The sequence below is a fragment of the Bufo gargarizans genome, chromosome 3 (assembly GCF_014858855.1).
Source record: "Bufo gargarizans isolate SCDJY-AF-19 chromosome 3, ASM1485885v1, whole genome shotgun sequence".
In the NCBI taxonomy this organism is placed as follows: Eukaryota; Metazoa; Chordata; class Amphibia; order Anura; family Bufonidae; genus Bufo; species Bufo gargarizans.
The window spans coordinates 207,881,730-207,902,195 of record NC_058082.1 but is presented as its reverse complement, the minus strand read 5'-3'; the positions used below and the strand labels follow the sequence as shown (position 1 = coordinate 207,902,195).

Genomic DNA, 20,466 nt, shown 5'->3' with positions numbered 1-20,466 from the left:
ATTGGAAAGTGTATATTTTATTGTCACTTTATGCTGGAAAAGTTATGGCCCGTAGTAGCGGAATCCATAACGCAATTCTTAGATAACCCGAAACTTGTACGCCGAACTTGAAAACACAAGTTCACTCAATGATGTCCAAACAGACTGCTCACAACACATTCATTCTGTATTACTTTTATTCACTTGCATACAGAAACATAGGAAATGCTGCAAGTATCACTAACCTCACTAAAATACACTTAAAAACACTGAAAGAACTGTATGAAACTGCATGTGCTATTTGTATTCTGCTTGATCAGACTAAAATGTCTACATTTCACATCAAGTAGAAATAATAAATATAAAGATTGCTCAAAGCTACTAGTAGTGTTTTCTCTCCCTGAACTCAGTAAATGGGCTGTGGGGATGTGGTACAATTTATTAGGAGCTCTTTGGCACAAAAGGGGTTAGCAGAAAGTATGCTCTCCATTTCCAGGGGAAGAATGAGGCAGGCAACATATGGTTTGGCTTTAGCTTCTGTTGTCCATAGTCAGTGGAGCGCTTGCATAAATTCTTTTTCCACCCATGTCCTGTGGTTTATCCAGCATCTTCACTCTTCTCTGAGCTTCTTCCAGATATGTTGTCTGCATCATTCTTCATGTAAGACGGATCCTCCACATATTTATTTGTAAATCCTGTAGTTATGCGACTGCGAGCTCCTGGCTGGTACAGCTGCATGGCCGGGCGATCCTGTCAAAGGTAAGAGAGTTATGATACAATAAACGGCCATCAAATCGCAACTATTATAAATTGTGTAATTACGGCCACCGATATTGAATTCCATTGCTGAAGTGAAGCGTCACTCTAGAGAAACGTTATCCTTTATGTTAGAGAGTAGCATCCTTGCCAATTGCTAACTGACATAGCTTTTCTCCTCAAACACTCTGAGAGATTTACTAATCCAAATGTGCCACAATTCAGCCATAATTTGTGCTGCAAAAGTGGCGTACATGCTTTGCACGACATTTGTTTTATGCTCTTTTTTTCCAACCTGTCCATCAAGGAAAAGGGGCAGGATGCGACAATGAAAAATGTTTGGCACACAATTCGGTTGTAAATTAAACCAACTAATAGGTGGTGTAAAATTAGACTAGACAGTGTAAAGGTACGGCAGATTTGTCATCCAGCGTCAACCACTGTGATAACTCTGCCACAGTTTTACAAAGCACTAAGTGCAAACTCTATATATAAAATCTAATACCACATTTGATATAATGAGGTTCTTAGTAAATATATTATGATCCAAAAATACGTGTCCACCAAGCATGGCAAGGTGACCTCAGTCCAGGTGGGAACCTACTCTTAACAGTTTATCTCCATGCCGTACGGGCATCTAAATTCAGGAGAGCATAACCCACACATATACTGTGTTGCTACAATTGTTACCTCAGTGTGCCATCAGGCAACCTATGGGATTAAGGGCAGACTTGGCTATATGTATCACACTAATTAAAAGCAGCCTGTTGAATGGATGGGATAAAGGATAGGTTCTTAGCAAATACATTTTCAATCAAAAAATATCTGTGCTCTGAAAGTGCTCCTATTGTGGCCATGTACATCTACTTATCTATTTATCATATCGTGCAGGATGTGTTTATCCGTTTTGTGTCTGGTTTTTGTCTTTACAGTTTTAGACTGCCAAAAAACAGTTTTTTAAAAAATCTGGAAAGTACTAGTAAATCTGCCCCCTTGACTGCATCATCTCCTCTTCTCAAGAAGCTCAAAGAAATAGGTTATTAACGTTTGATAAAAAAAATAAATAAAATGATACTGCAATGCAAAAATCTGTAAAAGAGGACCTTTCATCGGTCCTAGCTGGCAGGGTAGGGCATACTGATGACATCTGATATTGATTATTCCCCTGCTGTGCCCCCCGTTCTGGTTTCCCGTCTGGTATGTAAATCCATACCATCGGTGCAGGGAGGAGGAGATGGCAGTGTTTCTCCAGGGGCGTCTCCTTCTCCCTGGCTGTGAGCTGGCCATGGTGCTACTGCGAGCGCCGGTGCCTTCTTAAACAGCTGAACGTTGGGGGTCCCGGGTGTGGGACCCCATGATCAGATACTGATGACCTATAATCTCAGAAAACCCCTATAAGCCAAAATCATGCGCTAATTTTGGCGCATTTTTTTGTGGCATATTAAGCCACACCCCTTTCCCGTAAGCCTGTTCAGCTAAACAACAAAGAAAGTCTAAAACACATAACAATGTGGTAAAAAGCTTGTTTATGGTGCAAACTAAGGATTAGTAAATCTTCCCCCACTGTTTCTATGGACAGCTAATGTTCCAACTGTTGGATGCAGATCTAAGCCTTAGCGAATCAATTAAAGGCGGTTTCCACGATTAGAAATGATGCTATAAAGAAGATATATCATCACTTCCCGGCCATCTCACTGCTGGGATCCCACTTATGAAGGGAAAGAGGGAAATAAAGGTCACTGTAGGACCCAGCTTCTCTATTTATAACACAGGCCACACATTGAGCAAAAAGATTGCAATGTAATGCATTACTTCTTGCTAATGAGGTCCCGTCAGGCGTTTTCCTTGGCAATAACTTTGGTGCAGATAACACTTTCACATAACACTAATGTTTGTGTACTCCACCCCTCCTACTGGGGTGAGACTACGCCTTTTTTGTGACTTTTTAAAAAGTTGCCGTTTATAAATCTGGAGTAAAACTAATTAACCATAGTCACTTTTCAAAACTAGAATGGGTAATGTGAAAATGCAAAACATCTCAAAATTTTGGCGCAAATAAGCCCAAAAAGCCACAAACGCCACATTATGTACCATTTTAAGGCTACGGCTACACGGCAACTTATATTGCGCAGCATTTCATGTATGTCTATGGTGTTGCAATGCAATATGTGACATGCTGTGACTGCAACAAGACAGTCGCAAAAAGTCCAGACATGCTGGATTTTGTGTCACATGTGACATTCATTCCACTGACATTAATATGTGGCATGTGACACGTGACTCGCCTGTGAATTAGCTGTGTGTTCACAGCCAAATCACATTTCTAAAATAGCCGCGTGATGGCAAGTTACTGACAGACATGCTGTTGCGCCACATATGTCACTGTGTAGCCCTAGCCTAATACCAGAATTCTGGAGTACACGTCTTGATAAATTACCCCTGTGTATGGTGTTTTTTATGCTGTTTCTTCCAAAAGGTACTCTATAGAACTTAAAAAAACACCAAAATGCAAATGTAACAAATTAAAAACATCATCAAAAATGGTTGTAAAAAAAACACATTTGAAATTCACTTGGGGAAATTTATCAAAACTGGTGCAAAGGAAAAGTTGCTTAGATGCCCAGGAACCAGATTCCATATTTCATTTTTCGGGTTAATTTTGAAAATGAAATCATCAATCTGATTGGTTGCTTTGGGCAATTAAGGCAGTTTTCCTTTGCACCACTTTTGATAAATCTCACCCATTGTGTTTTTTTACAAGCAAAAAACGGGTCATGAAATGAAAATTGTCATTTAGCATGTTCAGGTCAATAAATAAAAAGACAATTAAAATGTTTTTATGGAGAACACTGCTGTTTTCTTTGCTACATTTCATTAATGAAACTTATTTTTTTTCTTGGTCATACATTGCACATTTGTACTTCTACTCACCATGAGGTGTATTTTTGGCTTCATAAAATGCAGTCAAGATCAAGATAACTGAAACTGAATATAATAACATCCAGAAAAGATGCTACATGGAATGATGAATGTGCTCATTTTTCTATGTGGTATTTATAATGTGCTTCTTTATGTTTTATAGTTGGTGTATAAAGAGCACTGTTTATAGGGGCATATTTAGCTAATGAGAAATGATCCTAAAAGAATAAAAGAACCTTATTTCTTATGCGCTCCTTTTTGGATGCCATGTCATCACACTTGTCCTCTTTACCCAGTTTGTCTACAGCATCCGCTGCATAGCTGTTGTTGTGGCTCCCTTTCTTGGCCCGATCTTGGCTGAATCCTTTTCCCCATTTCTGGTCATCTTCATTCCTTCTAAGAAACTTGTCAAACTCATAGTTGTTTCTTGCTTTTCTGCCATCATCCATTCGATGATACCTTTGTCGATCTTGATCTTTATCTCTGTATCTCTTTTCAATTTCTCTTTGCTCCTTGTCACTATCATTCTGTGTCCTACAACCAGAAAACATGATATTTATTATTCAAGTCCTTAAAGGGGATGAATTAGAAAAAAGTAGGGCACAGTCAGGGTTTGTGTAAAATAACAAAATAAGCATTACTTACCCGTCAAATTCCCCGCCGCTCCAGTGCTGCTGCTGTGGTCCTCTCATCAGACTTTGTATGAATATATATATATATATATATATATATACACAGTACAGACCAAAAGTTTGGACACACCTTCTCATTCAAAGAGTTTTCTTTATTTTCATGACTATGAAGGCATCAAAACTATGAATTAACACATGTGGAATTATATACATAACAAACAAGTGTGAAACAACTGAAAATATGTCATATTCTAGGTTCTTCAAAGTAGCCACCTTTTGCTTTGATTACTGCTTTGCACACTCTTGGCATTCTCTTGATGAGCTTCAAGAGGTAGTCACCTGAAATGGTCTTCCAACAGTCTTAAAGGAGTTCCCAGAGATGCTTAGCACTTGTTGGCCCTTTTGCCTTCACTCTGCGGTCCAGCTCACCCCAAACCATCTCGATTGGGTTCAGGTACGGTGACTGTGAAGACCAGGTCATCTGGCGCAGCACCCCATCACTCTCCTTCATGGTCAAATAGCCCTTACTTTCAAAGTTTTCCCAATTTTTCGGCTGACTGACTGACCTTCATTTCTTAAAGTAATGATGGCCACTCGTTTTTCTTTACTTAGAATTTGTATTATGGCAAGAAAAAAAGCAGCTAACAGCCTATTCAGTAGGACTATCAGCTGTGTATCCACCTGACTTCTCCTCAACGCAACTGATGGTCCCAACCCCATTTATAAGGCAAGAAATCCCACCTATTAAACCTGACAGGGCACACCTGTGAAGTGAAAACCATTTCAGGTGACTACCTCTTGAAGCTCATCAAGAGAACGCCAAGAGTGTGCAAAGCAGTAATCAAAGCAAAAAGGGGGCTACTTTGAAGAACCTGGAATATGACATATTTTCTGTTGTTTCACACTTGTTTGTTATGTATATAATTCCACATGTGTTAATTCATAGTTTTGATGCCTTCAGTGTGAATCTACAATTTTCATAGTCATGAAAATAAAGAAAACTCTTTGAATGAGAAGGTGTGTCCAAACTTTTGGTCTGTACTGTATATATATATCACAGCGACAAAACGTGACCACTGCGGCCAGTCACAGACATCAAAATTATACCTGTGAGGCTTTTAACCGGCTGCAAAGGAGACATGTTGTCAAAGTGAAATCAACACTGCCGTCTGTAAAAACTGGCAGGATGGGCCAGAATGGCAGTGCTTAAAGAGAACCTGTCACCAGGATTTTGTGTATAGAGCTGAGGACATGGGTTGCTAGATGGCCGCTAGCACATCCGCAATATCCAGTCCCCATAGCTCTGTGTGCTTTTATTGTGTAAAAAAACGATTTGATACATATGCAAATTAACCTGTCCCTGACTCATCTCACCTACAGGACTCATCTCAGGTTAATTTGCATATGTATCAAATCGTTTTTTTACACAATAAAAGCACACAGAGCTATGGGGACTAGGTATTGCGGATGTGCTAGCGGCCATCTAGCAACCCATGTCCTCAGCTCTACACACGATATCCCGGTGACAGGTTCCCTTTAAGTGGCAGACAACCCCTTTAAATTTAACAGAGAGAGCTTTAAAAGAGTACTGTTTATTTCAAAAGCTAGGATTTATGTTGCTATGAATACATATTGACTTATTTAATGCACTTATATAGCGCTGACATAATCCGCAGCGCTTCACAGACATTAGCATCAAGCTGTCCCCAATGGGACTCACAATCTAAGTTCCCTATCAGTATGTCTTTGGAGTGTGGGAGAAAACTGGAGTATCCGGAGGAAACCCAGGGAGGAACATACAAACAAAATGCAGTTGTTGTCCTTAGTGGGATTCGAACCCAGGACCCTAGAGCTGCAAAATTCTAGTGCAGTTTGTGCCCAAAATCTGGAGTACATGCTTTGCAACACATTTATGAAAGGGGTATTCCAGTTACACCATGCTTTAACTATTAGATCAGTGGGAAGTCCAACCACTAGGACCCCCACCAATCATGAGAATAGGGGGACCCATACCCCACAGGAACGCCCAAGATGAAAGGAGCACCAGTGCGAATCACACCCCCACTGCTCAGACACTTACATCCTATCTTGTGGACAAGATCTAAGCGTTTGTCATGGGACTATCCCTTTAATGAACAGGGAGTGAAACCAATGTTTTGCTTAAACCTTGTTTAGCACAGAAATAAATCTGTAAGAGTACTACTGCTCCTATTTCTGACGGCTCTCTCTGCTCTCTCCATCCCTCCTCTCAGTATTAGAGATAGCAGCATGGAGTCAAAGATGGTTGTGAAGTGGTGGAAATGAATTCAAGGAGGGCAGTTCACACAGGCTGTAGATAGGGAGGAGAGCACAAACAAGGCAGTTTACGCGGGAGAATCACATGGGCTGTGTAATACATTCAGTATGTATGGCACAGCCACATAAGAAGAGTTGAAAACCAGGAGCAGGTTGCAAACTGAATATCACATAATAAAAGGAATGAAGATTGCAAACTGAAACTTAGTAGAACATTTTTTTAAGTGAAGGTAACCACTAACATATGTAAAATAAATGTTTCCAAGTTAGCCTTTAAAAAGAATATATAATGTACAAAAATATATAAAGTTCAATAAGAAAAACAAAAATCAGTAATTTCTTTGTATAAGGTAATAACAAAATACGTATCCTTACGTTTCCTTAAGTTCCTTCACAAAGTTTTCAAATGTTCTCGCTTTATTATTCCCAGATGATTTTTCCCATTTAGAGTCTTCATGGTCAATTTCATCCACTTTCTCCTTTTGTTTCTCACTGATGATTTCATCTCCCTTTTCAGATTTTTTTAGGAGCTAAATGAAAATGTATTAAAGTGAACATTGATATATAGTGAAAAATAACCATGTTTATCTGTCTGACAACCGGCTGTGGCAATGAGCGCTGTGTATGAAACAGAGGCAGCAGCAGAGCCTCTATTGGTCCAAGAGGTTATGTGACTGGTGAAATGATTGCCAAGATGCTGGTAATAATAGGATGCTGATAGGTCTAACAGGCCACATTCCCCCCCCCCCCCATTAACAGTGTAAAAGTTATGGAACCTGAGAGACTGAGAGACAGGCTATAAAAATAAAAAATAAAGTAAAGAAAAGAACAAAGTAAAATTGAATAAGTACTCATAGGTGGGAGTAATAACATAACTCCCACCCCTCCAAAAAAAAACAGCCAACCCCAACAATCATTCTATCATGCTATCACTCAATTACCCTAAAATACACGCAAACACAAAATATAAAGTTTAATTCCAGAGTAATACTATATGATTATCATAAATTAACAGAAATATTACTAGAATGAAAAAAAATGAAAAATTATTTTTATCTATGCTCTAACTATAAGCTTTAAAATTTGAGAAGAAAAAAAAAGCTACCCCCATCCCTTCCGCTGATTGACAGCTCTCTTCTTATAACCAAAGAGGGACTCCCAAGCTTGTGCAGTGCATTGAGTGGACGCACGCGCTCGGATTATGCCTGAGCTGCTCAATACAGATTTTCGCAAAATAAGTAGGTCAATTCAAATAGGTAACCCAGCATATTACTCTCCGATAGGGCAAGATAAAACTGGTGATAGATCCGCTTTAAGCTGGAGACACTGAAGACAAGTGAATGTGACCCAGGCTACATTACTCGGAATGAATGCTCAACCTATTTCACTTGTGACTAAATGCATGCAAATCTCCACACAACTGGTTCTAAACGCACTGATGGCAATGGTTCCATGGGCTGTAAACGGATTTTGACTACTATAAATGATTACATCTGTATTGAATCCGTAATGTCTCAGACTGCATTCAGTTTGTCAGTTTTTTATCATCAGTTCTTCATGTCAATGAAAAAAATACTAAATACACACCCAGCGTCTTCTAGCAACCATCAGTGCTTCAACATTTTCTCAATGATCCACTGACTTTAAAGGGTCAGTCTAGTGTGAAAGACGGATTTAGTGATTTTCTAATGCAGCAGTTATGAACTTACTGTGTTACTGAATGGATTTCACTCAGGACTAATCCCAAATGGCACCCCTGGTCTTCACCCTTTCAGCTCTATACAGGGATATTAATTGCAGGGAAACCACCAGGCCACTACCTCTTGAAGTAGTATCCGTTCAGTGACAGCTGACCCAGTGTGTGGCACCAGGAGGACAGACAAATACGTGGTCAGTGGACAAGCCAATGTCAGAGCAGGCAGATTTAAAGGGGTTGTCTCATCATAGACAATGGGGGCATATCGCTAGGATATGCCCCCATTGTCTTATAGGTGTGTGTCCTTTCGCTGGGACCTGCACGGTGGTGGCTGAAGGACTCCGGTCTGGCCACCACCAAGCCGGCTCCCTATAGAGGTGAATGGGAGCGCACCGCGCATGACCGGCCACCGCATCCATTCACTTCTATGGACCTCATAGAAAATGAATAGAGGGTGGCTGCGCATGCGCAGTGCGCCCGCCTTCACTTTCGGGGCTCTGTTCTCGATATAGGTGTGGGTCCGAGCGGTAGGACCCACACCTATAAGACAATGGGGGCATATCCTAGCGATATGCCCCCACTGTCTGTCATTGGACAACCCCTTTTATCACAATCCATTAAACAGGCAATAGGTCAGGGCAGATGACAGAGGGTCAATACAGAGTTCAGGCAGGGATCAGGGCAGGCAGTACAGGGTAAATCCAATAAACAGTCAGAGATTGAACATGGGAGGTCAGCACCTTCACAAGACCAGTGAATTTCCAGATGGGAAGTCTCCACTGCTCAGTGTCAGTGGATCCTCAGCCACCACCCACCTGACAATTCACTGGTATCAGTGTGGAAACTAACGGCACAGATAACAGCTGAAGTAAAAAGGCTAGAAGAAAAATAAAAAAGTGCTAGAGTTACAAAAGCAGCAGCTACAAAGGTTGGAGCCAGTAGTAGTTCTATGCCCTCATCAAGCAAGATCCTTTATGCATCAACATTTCAACAGTTAAAAATGGATACATTATAACACATTACTACCTTAATCCGTATTTCTTTTTCACACAACTTCTTTTGCTTGTCTGCTTCTTTCCGTTTACGCCTTTCTTCTTCTCGCCTTTTTCTTTTTTCTTCCTCTCTCAATCGCTTTTTTTCCAGCTCCCGCCTCCTCCTCTCTTCCCTCTTTTCTTCCCGTATTCTCTAGAGCAGGGTTAAATAAAACTGTCCAGATTAGTTGATACATAAAATCAGCATTACGTTAACCCTGCTCCTCGCTGTGATTGATCATACCTGTTTCTCTAACTTCCGATTTTTGATGAATTCAAGAAGTGGAGTTGTTCTTCTAGCTGGAAATGACAATGATAATAAAAATACATAAACCAGGGATGCTCAACCTGCGGCCCTCCAGCTGTTGTAAAACTACAACTCCCATCATGCCCTGCTGTAGGCTGATAGCTGTAGACTCTTGAGGCATGCTGGGAGTTGTAGTTTTGCAACATCTGGAGGGCCCCAGGTTGGGTATCTCTGACGTAAACTATGCTTCATGACTGAAAAACCAGTGCATGTGAGAAATGCCAAGCAATAGACAGAGCTGTACAAACCAATGAGCTCCTTAGTTTTTGCTTCAATTTCTCCCAAGAGGGTCTCTGGATTTGCACATATTTTTTCCTCCTCTGCACAGTAGTTCTCCAAAAATTTCTTGTATTCCAAATCTGTACAATACAAAAATGGGTGTGATAATTTACAATGTCTGTTTATCTGGTAGGAGCATTTCCAGCATTTCTAGTATTGGAACTAGTGGGTTGGTGATTACTGAAATCTATTACTGTATACACATACTATTTTTTACTACTCTGATATGGTTTGTGAGTCTGTATAATGTATTTCTGTATTATAGCATCTACTCCCTATTCTTAAGAATTCTTTAAAGGGCTAATCCCTTAATTCATGTAAAAAAAGAATATCAGACATCATATAGCAAATGACGACCTCTACATAACAAAGCTAGAACCGGCCCTGTATCTCCCCTTTCACTGGTCCAATTGCACTGCTAGACTTATTTCGGGTTGGCAGCTCAGGCGGTGTGTCCTTTCACACAGGCAATGGCTGAAGGGGGCAGCTCTCTCCCTGTCACTGTCACGTTGCAGCTTAAGTAGCATGTGCTCAGTGCGGTAGATACGAAGAGGAGGAGAAGAACAGACAGCAGGTGGTGCTATACAGTACATGCATATTATTTAATAAATCAGTGACTATACTACATTTCTAATTACATGCAATTACAAAAGTATTCAGATCCAAGTGCTGATTTGAAAAAATGTACACTATTTTTGATGGGACAGTCCTATTAAAAGAAGCTTCATCCCATTCTGGCCGGCCTACCTATCTTCTGTACGGTACAAAATACATTAAAGGGAACGTGTCATCAACTTTATGCTGACCTCACTGAGGGCAGCATACAATAGTGACAGAAATACTGATGTCAGCGGTGTGTCACTCATGCACTAAATGTAAGTGGTTGTTTAATCATTACAGCACAGGCCTTAATAAGAGTCAAATCTACATGAGAAGATTCATGGTTATTCCTAATCTCCTGATCTCTCACCCATCTGCTGATGATTGGCAGTTCTCTCCTAGACAGAAAGCGAGAAAACTAGGTAGAAGACTGTCAGCCATCAGCAGGTGGGCAGGAGAGCAGGAATTCATGAATAACCAGGACTCTTCTCAGGTGGCCGGGACTCTCTTCCAGGCCCAGTCTGCAATGATTGTGATGTTGGTTCTCGGCAACCACTTACTTTTAACTTATAAATGACAGATCCCTGAAATCAACTCACCTGTGTCTACTTTATTCTGCTGTTAGTATGGGTAGCATAAAGTTGTTGACAGGTTCCCTTTAAAATAAAATTGGATTTTATGTAAATGTTTCCATTTACTGACAACTAGCACAGGTCTTGATGATACTAAGAAACTAAAACTATATAATACAATTATGATTTTTTTTTTTTATTATAAATATTGTAAAAGTACATAGGCCTTTAAAGAAAAATGCTTACCATCTGCTATGCTTCCAGCTTTTGTGTCCCTTTTCTTCAGTTTCTTTTTAGAAATTTTCTGAAAGGGTGCGAATTCAACAACAGCTGGATACTCCTGGCCTGGGGAGGCATGTTATATTCAATTTGTTGTTGTATTTAAGTCAGTGCAATTCAATTACTTTACATTTTAAAGAATTCCAGTCTAGCTAGTAAGTATGGAACAGGCCAATTTGTCCGTTCAGAATGTAAAATGTTAAAGGGAACCTACCATCAGTTTTACCCCCTAAATTGGTCCCTCTGTGCTCCCAATTTGGAGAAAACTGTGGATGATTTCATCCCTGTCAATCAGGGAAAGATGGGTTGAGTTGAGATGAAAAGTCCAGATGCTTCTGAGCTGAGAATACAGCCAAGGGGCACTTCAGGCCTCATTTACATTTTAAAATGTCTTTTTGTAAGGTACCCTGCTATTAGGAACAAACAGAGGCTTTTACATGACCTGGAGGTGGAATCACTTTTTCCGGTAAAAACTGATGATAGATTCCTTATAAGGGTCATTCAGACAGAATTATCTTCTCAGGAAGGATGTCTACACTGTGGGAATTATCCTGGAGATCTGTGGTGTATCCCTATTTGTTTCAACAGGTAAAAAGGATATCATTGAAAACAAGTCATTACAATTTCGAATAGAAACCATGTGAAGAATATTTCCTAGAATTGTTTCTGCAAAAATAAACAGCAGAAAATATTGGGATGTCTCTTGTGCTTTGAATCACGTCTTATAGAAAAAGGTAACATACAGTGGTCTTTCATAGACTCAATGTACAATGCCTCAGACAGATCTAACCAACCTGCATGGCCATTTCTGTGGTATGACCCCTGTGTTGGCTGTCCGACAGCTCACCTATACACTACAGTGCGGTATTACATGTCTTGTGCTGCCCTCTGTCTGTAGCAGGATGAGATGACGGTCGCTGCATGTTATTTTTCTGGTACACTGTGTGTTATACAGTAAGAAGCTCCTGTCCTCATAGGAAGTGATTTACAGCTTCCAGTATCTATTACGGACTGTTATGTAAGGGCCTGCTTTATCTGTCTTAGTTATCTGCTTATGTTTCTCAAATCTTAATTTTCTCTTATTTTAGGACAGGGAAGGGCAAACTGCAGCTCTCCAGCTGTTGTAAAACTACCAATCCCATCATGCCCAGTCTGCCAACAGCTATCAGCCTACAGCAGGGCATGATGGGATTTGTAGTTTTGCCCATCCCTGTTTTAGGATTATATTTCGGGGAACCAATTACCAGTTTTCCATAGAGTTATAATGGTTTCAACATACAATGGTCATCCTAGAAGCAATCAATATCATAACTTGAGGGATCACAGTATCAATCTTTTCTATTAATAATATCACCTGATGCACAATATGCAATATACACAAGAATATGTCACTTCGGTGTCTAACCTTTGCTGTCAATGAAGATAAATCCATCAAATCGGTCTCTGAAGAGAATGATGTCGTCTGGGTTTCTAAAGTTAATGTAGGCTCTTGAGAAGAGATGCGGGTAGAGGCTAAAAAGAAATTGCAGTAAATGAGCACGGTGCATGTGTAATTATTAGGCAAGCTGTTATTTTTCTACACTAATTTGTATTAGGGCTCGTTCACACAAACGTATTTTGCGTTCCATATACGGGCCGTTTTCTGCGTTCTACATATGGTCCGTATATGGAACCATTAATTTTAATGGGTCCGCAAAAGATGCGGGCAGCACACAGGGTGCTCCGTTCCGTGGCCCCGCAAAAATTATGAGTCTTGTCCTATTCTTGTCCGTATAATAGGCCTCCTGTTCCGTTCCGTAAATTGCGGAAGGCACACGGGCGCCATCCATGTTTTGCGGATCTGCAATTTGCGGACCGCAAAAAACGGCATGGTCGTGTGAACGAGCTCTTACTTTGTCAGACAGGCACAGTAACCAACCTGTGGAGTGTATTCTAACGTGCACCAGCAGTGTGCCGTGCGACTAAAATGCTGCCATTATTTTCTGCTAATAAGGGTCCATTCACACTTCCGCAAGTGTTTTGCGGTCCACAAATTGCAGATCCGCAAAACATGGACACCGGCCATGTGTGTTCTGCATTTTGCGCATTGCACATGGCCAGAACTATAATAGAAATGCCTTTTCTTGTCCGTGTCTGCGGACAAGAATAGGACATGTTCTATTTTTTAGCGGGGCCACGGAACGGAAGCACACTGGCATGCCAACAAAATGCATTAAAACATAGCAATAATTGAGAGTAATTTTCAGTGTGGATCGTGGCTATGCAGCGCACACCCATATAACCATGAAAAAGAACTAACCTGATCACAATGGAATTGACAGCATTGAAATGAGAACCAACCTGGGATCAGCAGAGCAGAATTCAAAGTAATCATAAGCTGGTAACGGATGCAGTTGCTCCTCCAGTTGCTCTTTACTTATGCTTGGCGGAAGACGACGTATTACCACCTGCAAGAGATATCACACAATAAACTTTAGCCCTCTATAGTAAGGTTAAAATAGTAGCACATCCAGACTGCACACATTTTAATTGTGCAAGTCACTAAAAATTACTATTCTGAGATTATTTTTTTAAAATTTCTTTAGGAGTTTTGTTAATATTGACCACAAAAATCAACCTTTGTGGTTCCAGAATAAAGGTTTTGTGAGTTGTTTTCAGGCAGTGGCGTACTGCCAATGGCGGCAGACCACGCGATTGCTATGGGGCCGTGAAGTTGGGGGGCCCGGCAGGGCTGAATGGCCCCGAGCCCTCACTTTCTAGTCTTACGGCTTACAAGCCGGTTTACACAGCAGCAGAGGAAGGGAGCAATGAGCATCATCCTACCTGAACTCTGGTGCGGGAGGCGCGTGCTGCCTGGTTGCCAGCGCCACTGCAGGGATGTGAAGCAGGTGCCAAGATAAGTTTCTATATTGCCCTCTCAGTGTCTGCCTCTGTGACCACCACGTTGACGAACTCAGTGAGTAGCAAAGGCTGGAGGTCTACTGCAGCAATCGTAATCACATTGTGTGTGACTGACTGACTCTTAGTGTAATTTGCGCACGGACGGCATATGCAATTTGCGGACCGCAAAACACACCACGGTCGTGTGCATGAGGCCTAATAATCAATCAGTTATTCACACACACTATGCTGCAATGCCTAAGGGGAGGGAGCTGTGAACCATGGCCTCTGTCTGTGTGTGTGTGTATATATATATATACACACACACACACACACATTTGTCTATGGAGGACATTCTGTGTCTGTAGGAGGGTTGCTGCTATTAGAGCCATACAGCAAACCTCCTCCCCCATGCGTATTTTATATATATATATACATACATATATAATACGCATACACTAATGGGGACAATATTAGATATGTTAACAGCAACCAGATAGATAACTGGTTCCAGGTAAATCTGTGAGGCAGATATAATACAGGGGTTTTCTGTGATCAGACCCCCACCGAGCAGATACTGATGACCTTTCCTCAGGATGGGTCAGGTGTCATAGAGGCTGTACAGGCCATTTTACTCCCTGGTATTGGTATGCCTTCAACTTTTCCCTGACATTAATCCGCGCTGTGAACGCCGCAGGCAGTAAAGCGAGGCTGCCTGTGCCTGCAATAACCAATAACAGAGCTCCTCACAGCAAGGAGCTTTGTTATTGGTTAGTTTGGGCGGCTGCTAGAGGGATACAGGGCCCTGCAGCAGGGGGAACTGGTGGGAGCTGGAAGGAGGAGGGGCTAGTGTCGGGGCACTGCCCAATGACCCTGGCAAACATGATGGAGGTGGAGCTGAAGACTACAGCCAGAACCTCAAGCTAGACCTACAGAGCATGGTGTCAGCAGCAGCGTGTAATGTATCTATGTGTGTAATGTATGTAGTGCAATGTGTGATCATCGCCCTCTGCCCCGCACACATCGCCCTCTGCCCCGCACACATCGCCCTCTGCCCCGCACACATCGCACACTGCCCCGCACACATCGCACTCTGCCCCGCACACATCGCACTCTGCCCCGCACACATCGCACTCTGCCCCGCACACATCGCACACTGCCCCGCACACATCGCACACTGCCCCGCACACATCGCACACTGCCCCACATACATCGTACACTGCCCCACATACATCGTACACTGCCCCACATACATCGTACACTGCCCCACATACATCGCACACTGCCCCGCACACATCGCACACTGCCCCGCACACATCGCACACTGCCCCGCACACATCGCACACTGCCCCGCACACATCGCACACTGCCCCGCACACATCGCACACTGCCCCGCACACATCGCACTCTGCCCCGCACACATCGCACTCTGCCCCGCACACATCGCACACTGCCCCGCACACATCGCACACTGCCCCGCACACATCGCACACTGCCCCGCACACATCGCACTCTGCCCCGCACACATCGCACTCTGCCCCGCACACATCGCACTCTGCCCCGCACACATCGCACTCTGCCCCGCACACATCGCACTCTGCCCCGCACACATCGCACTCTGCCCCGCACACATCGCACTCTGCCCCGCACACATCGCACTCTGCCCCGCACACATCGCACTCTGCCCCGCACACATCGCACTCTGCCCCGCACACATCGCACTCTGCCCCGCACACATCGCACTCTGCCCCGCACACATCGCACACTGCCCCGCACACATCGCCCTACATACATCGCACACTGATGTGGTATATAGTACATCACTTGCTGCAGTACAGGGAAGAGGAAGCAGAGACGGTGCTGGATCGGTCAAGGTAAGTTTTTTTTTATTTTTTATTATTATTATTATTTTAGCAACCGCACAGCAGTTTCAACTTTTCAACAAAAAAAAAAAGGCATGAAGTAAATACATTAAATAATAAGACATTTAGGCAGCACCTTTCCCCATCACATACAACATGTGTAGTAGTCAGTGGACGTGGCTTCACAGCCGCCTCATGATTTGGTACACACTGCATGGGGAGACATACTGGCATGTTACACCAGCAATAATGTGTTGGAAACAGCTCTGATTTTCTAATTGTACTAATAGTAATGACCTCTGGCCATATGGTATGTTAAAGGTTTCTAAGCTTCTGCTAATATTCTACTAAGTACAGGCAGATAATATTTTGTGATATCTCTCGTGCTGATATCTTAGGTTAGTTTATAGTCACCTTCTTTACTGCGTGTTGCGGCGTTGCCTATGCCTCACTTATATAATAATGTATGTAAGAACTGCAGTCAGAAAAGTTTTCATTTTTTGTATGATTACAGTCACCTACACGTACAAACACAGTAAGGCCATGTTCACACTGAGTTTGCCGTAAAGGTTGGCACTGACCAACCAAAGGCCAAAAGAGTGTTCTTTCATCCTCCATTAGGATGTCGGTATAAAGCTTTTATTTTGCTATGTAGAAAAGCAAAGTCAACTAAGCTTTTCTAAGCAGAGGCATCCCACATGGTATGATTTTTTTTCTTTATTTTAAAAAAGAGCCTATGCTCTTCCTATGCTAAATGTTTAGGAAGAAGGGGATTACTGTCTGCGTCCTCTGATTCTGAAGAAGCGGCTCTCATGTATATTACAAGGGCTCCTAAAGAAAAACAGAATTCTTGCAATGTGAGAAAACAGATCCCAACTTCACTGCAGATGCTTTATGAGGCAACGTGTCTTCCCCTGTACAGCGTGCAGCGCCGCTTTCTTATTTTCTTTATTTACAGCGTCCTCTGCCCATTCAATTTCCAATAGGAAAAAAGGGTCAAAGCAAAACATAAGCACATGCAGGGGGTAGAGACATTGTTCTATGTATAACAAATCAGAATTCTTTCTTGGAAGTAACAGTTGGTAAGTGAAGAGATAGAAGACGCGGTAAAGGAACTGACAACCTCTGCATGAGCTGCTGTCCATGGTGCTGCCCGTCCTGGCATGTGACCACAGGATATGGGCTCGCCCCTGGAGGTAGTTTACAGCCACACGGCCAAGCCTTAGGAAATCAGAAGTGAAATGCTTGTGGTCGTCGGCCACTAGGAGCTACTGCATAAGGCCTCATGCACACAAACGTATTTTCTTTCCGCGTCCATTCCATATTTTTTTGCCGACCGTATGTGGAACTATTATTTTCAATAGGTCTGCAAAAAACAAACGGAAGTTACTCCGTGTGCATTCCGTTTCTGTATGTCCGTTCAAAAAATAGAATATGTCCTATTATTGTCTGCATTACGGACAAGGATAGTGCTGTTCTATCAGGGACCAGCTGTTCCGTTAAAAACGGAATGCACACGGACGTCATCTGTATTTTTTTTGCGGACCGTGTGCATTAGCCCTAATAGTACTTTTAGGTTAAAATTCTCTTTAAAAGGTGTTTTCTGGCCTCCTAAGCCCAGAAACTCCCCCGAAAACCACCTCTTTGACAAGGCCATTCTGGTCTTATTCAGACCAGATATCCTGCGACAGATTGATTTTCAATTTCTCCGTATATCAAACATACAGCTGCCTGAAGAAGACCACTTTACACTGCAATTTTGGGTGGTCGTCTAAAGAGGTTTCACTGGACTATGCAGTGTGTCATTCCTCTGGGAAATATATGAATGAATTAAAGGGGTATTCCCATCTTAATGATCAATGATTTAACAATGATCATTTTTCTAAATATATTTAATTAACTAATTCTCACCCCTTAGAAGAAAATAAACATATATTTACCCTGACTGTTGGCTTCCGTCTCCCCTAGTTACGGCCACCGCTCTTCTCAGGAATCGCAGTGGCCGCGCTTGCACAGACGACTTCTTCTCTTCTCCCAGCCGGCCGTGCGCAGTCTCGAAAGCGCACGCCGAGGCCGCGCATGCGCTATGGTGATTTCTTCCTGGCCAGTATAGTATACTTGCCAGGAAGAAGTCACCAGGGCGCATGCCCGGCGCCGTGCGCGTTCAGTCCAGCGCGCGGCGCGGCCGGGAGAAGACTTCAATCAAGATGGAGTCCGCCCCTGCCGAAACCAGGAAGTAGACAGCGCGCCGGGAGCAGGTAAGTATGAAACTGCGTGATGAGAATACCCCTTTAACTGGGTGCTACCTTTCCCCTTGTCAAAAGGGTGTTACCCTACACAGCGGGCCATTGACCAGTCAGTGCTGATGATATCAGAATGGCCACGAATAAGGGGCATAGAAACAACCACTTATCACAATATTCATATATTTCCAGGAGGAATACCAGGGGGACAACAGAGCTCGAAGGTTCTCAAAAATGATTTCATGGGGAATAATTTTTTTTTCTAAAACAGACATGTCAGGATAGCAGAAGGGATTGTCCCACAATGAAAACGTACTACCTATTCACAGGATAGGGGATAAGAGTTTAATTGTAGGGGGTCCGACCGCGGGTGCCAGAATGGTCGGACCCCGGCGGATCAAACACTTATCCCCTTGTGGACACACTCAAAGTCCTATACGATTTGGTTTTTAATTTCAAATTCTGACAACTGCTCTTCAGCACGTGACAACAAACCATGACTTTATTAGCAGGTAGTGTTCATAATAAGGGTCCATTCACACGTCCGGATCCGCAACACACCCAGCCGGCACCCCCAAAGAACTGCTTGGACAAGAATAGGACATGGATGGATGAGGGCACGCGCCGGAAATGCGGATGCGGACACTGTGTGCTGTCCGCATCCATTCCTGCCCCATAGAGAATGAATGGGTCCACACCCGTTCCGCAGAATTGCGGAACGGGTGCGGACACACTCACGGACGTGTGAATGGACACTAAACCAGATATTTGTTGCCAGATGCTGATAAGCAACTGGCAGATTAGCAATGCAAAAACGGCACTGTGTGAACAGTATCCACATCAGCTGTAGAAGCTGCCTGCCCCATATTATGTAACCACACAGGTAAGGTGCCCACAGTCAGGTTCTACCCAGAGAAGGAAAGAACATAAAAGGGACACACACAGCAGAAGCCAGTATTTCCCTGTCAGTCTGTGCCCTCCACCACACAACACTACAGCATGTGCATAGAGCCAGCCTTCTCCCACAGCTGACTGGAGCCCATGTCTGTCATGCAGGTGAACACAGGGCACAAGGAAGGGGTAGAAGATGGGGACAGGTCACGTGACGGCACGGTCCAATCACAGGCTGGTCCCCAGCATAATAGCTCAGAAGATACACACGCAGTAGTAGTACACAATACAGGGGATGGCGATGGCACAGCAGCCACCTATCGTCACCTTGCTCAGAGTCGCCTTCCGTTCTTTCACGGTGGTCGCCGTCCCGCTCCGTTCCACATCTCGACCGTTTCCCCTCAGCACGGCCGGCGGCGTCTCCCGCTCGCTCCTCATGACCGGGGTGTAGTCCCCAGCTTGTAACCTTATGTACCGGAGCCGTTGCTGAGCTGGTTAGTTCTGAAGATAGCTCCGTTGCCAGTGCTCAGTCCTAACCGTCGCAAGTGCATGAGGACTGGAGCTGCGGATGTGGCGCGTCCCCGACACCGAGAGCGCGCACCAAGGTCTCCTTCAGTAAAGCGGGCTCTGGTGAGTCTTCAGTACGTACAGTATACAGACATATCAGCATGTACAGGTAGACACACTCCATTACCAGCGCGGTAAAGGTGGCCAAGTTCTAGGTGCATTTCGGGCTATTCCCATCTCAGACATGGGGGCATATCCCTAGGACATGCCCTCAATGTCTGATAGGTGCGGTTCACAACTCTGGGACCAGCACCTATTGGCTAGGTCTACATCACGACATTTGGGGCACAACTACACTGCAACATTTTTCGCGCGACATTTTGTTGCACAAATGTCACGCGACAATTTTTATAATGGCAGTCTATGGTGTCCCACTGCAACATGCGCCATGCTGTGACTGCGACGAGACAGTCGCAGAAAAATCCATCTTGAATGGATTTTAGCGACCGTCGCGTCACAGTTGTAGCATGTCGCATGTTGCAGTGGGACACCATAGACTACCATTCTAAAAATTGTCGCACGACATTGGTGCAATAAAATATCGCGCCACAAATGTCGTCATATAGACCTAGCCATACATAGAATGGAGCCCGCAGAGTCCTGGAGGGCACACAGCACATGAGTGGCTGCCCTCCATTTATTCCTATGAGGGCACAGAAAATAGCCGAGCGGGACACT

The 20,466-nt window shown here is 43.4% G+C and overlaps 1 protein-coding gene across 1 annotated transcript; it reads right to left on the bottom strand.

Moving 5' to 3' along the window:
* Positions 1–576: 576 nt before the first annotated feature.
* On the bottom strand, positions 577–19,720 carry UPF3A (UPF3A regulator of nonsense mediated mRNA decay). Its single transcript, XM_044287971.1, has 10 exons — positions 19,549–19,720; positions 13,686–13,792; positions 12,751–12,857; positions 11,313–11,411; positions 9,864–9,974; positions 9,553–9,608; positions 9,304–9,462; positions 6,957–7,111; positions 3,891–4,188; positions 577–729 (listed from the first exon to the last, which is right to left on the bottom strand). Exons 1-10 carry the CDS (start codon positions 19,657–19,659, stop codon positions 577–579), a joined length of 1,356 nt encoding a protein of 451 aa, XP_044143906.1. The 5' UTR covers positions 19,660–19,720.
* Positions 19,721–20,466: the final 746 nt, after the last annotated feature.

Bases quoted from the DNA above. Each gene is read 5' to 3' on its own strand.
- UPF3A (XM_044287971.1), bottom strand. From the start codon at position 19,659: ATGAGGAGCGAGCGGGAGACGCCGCCGGCCGTGCTGAGGGGAAACGGT. The intron at 9,975-11,312 runs GTAAGCATTTTT...TGTATTGTACAG, and splicing joins AGCTGGAAGCATAGCAGATG to ATTTGGAATACAAGAAATTT. The intron at 730-3,890 runs GTTCTTTTATTC...TACCTTTGACAG, and splicing joins AGGAGCGCATAAGAAATAAG to GATCGCCCGGCCATGCAGCT.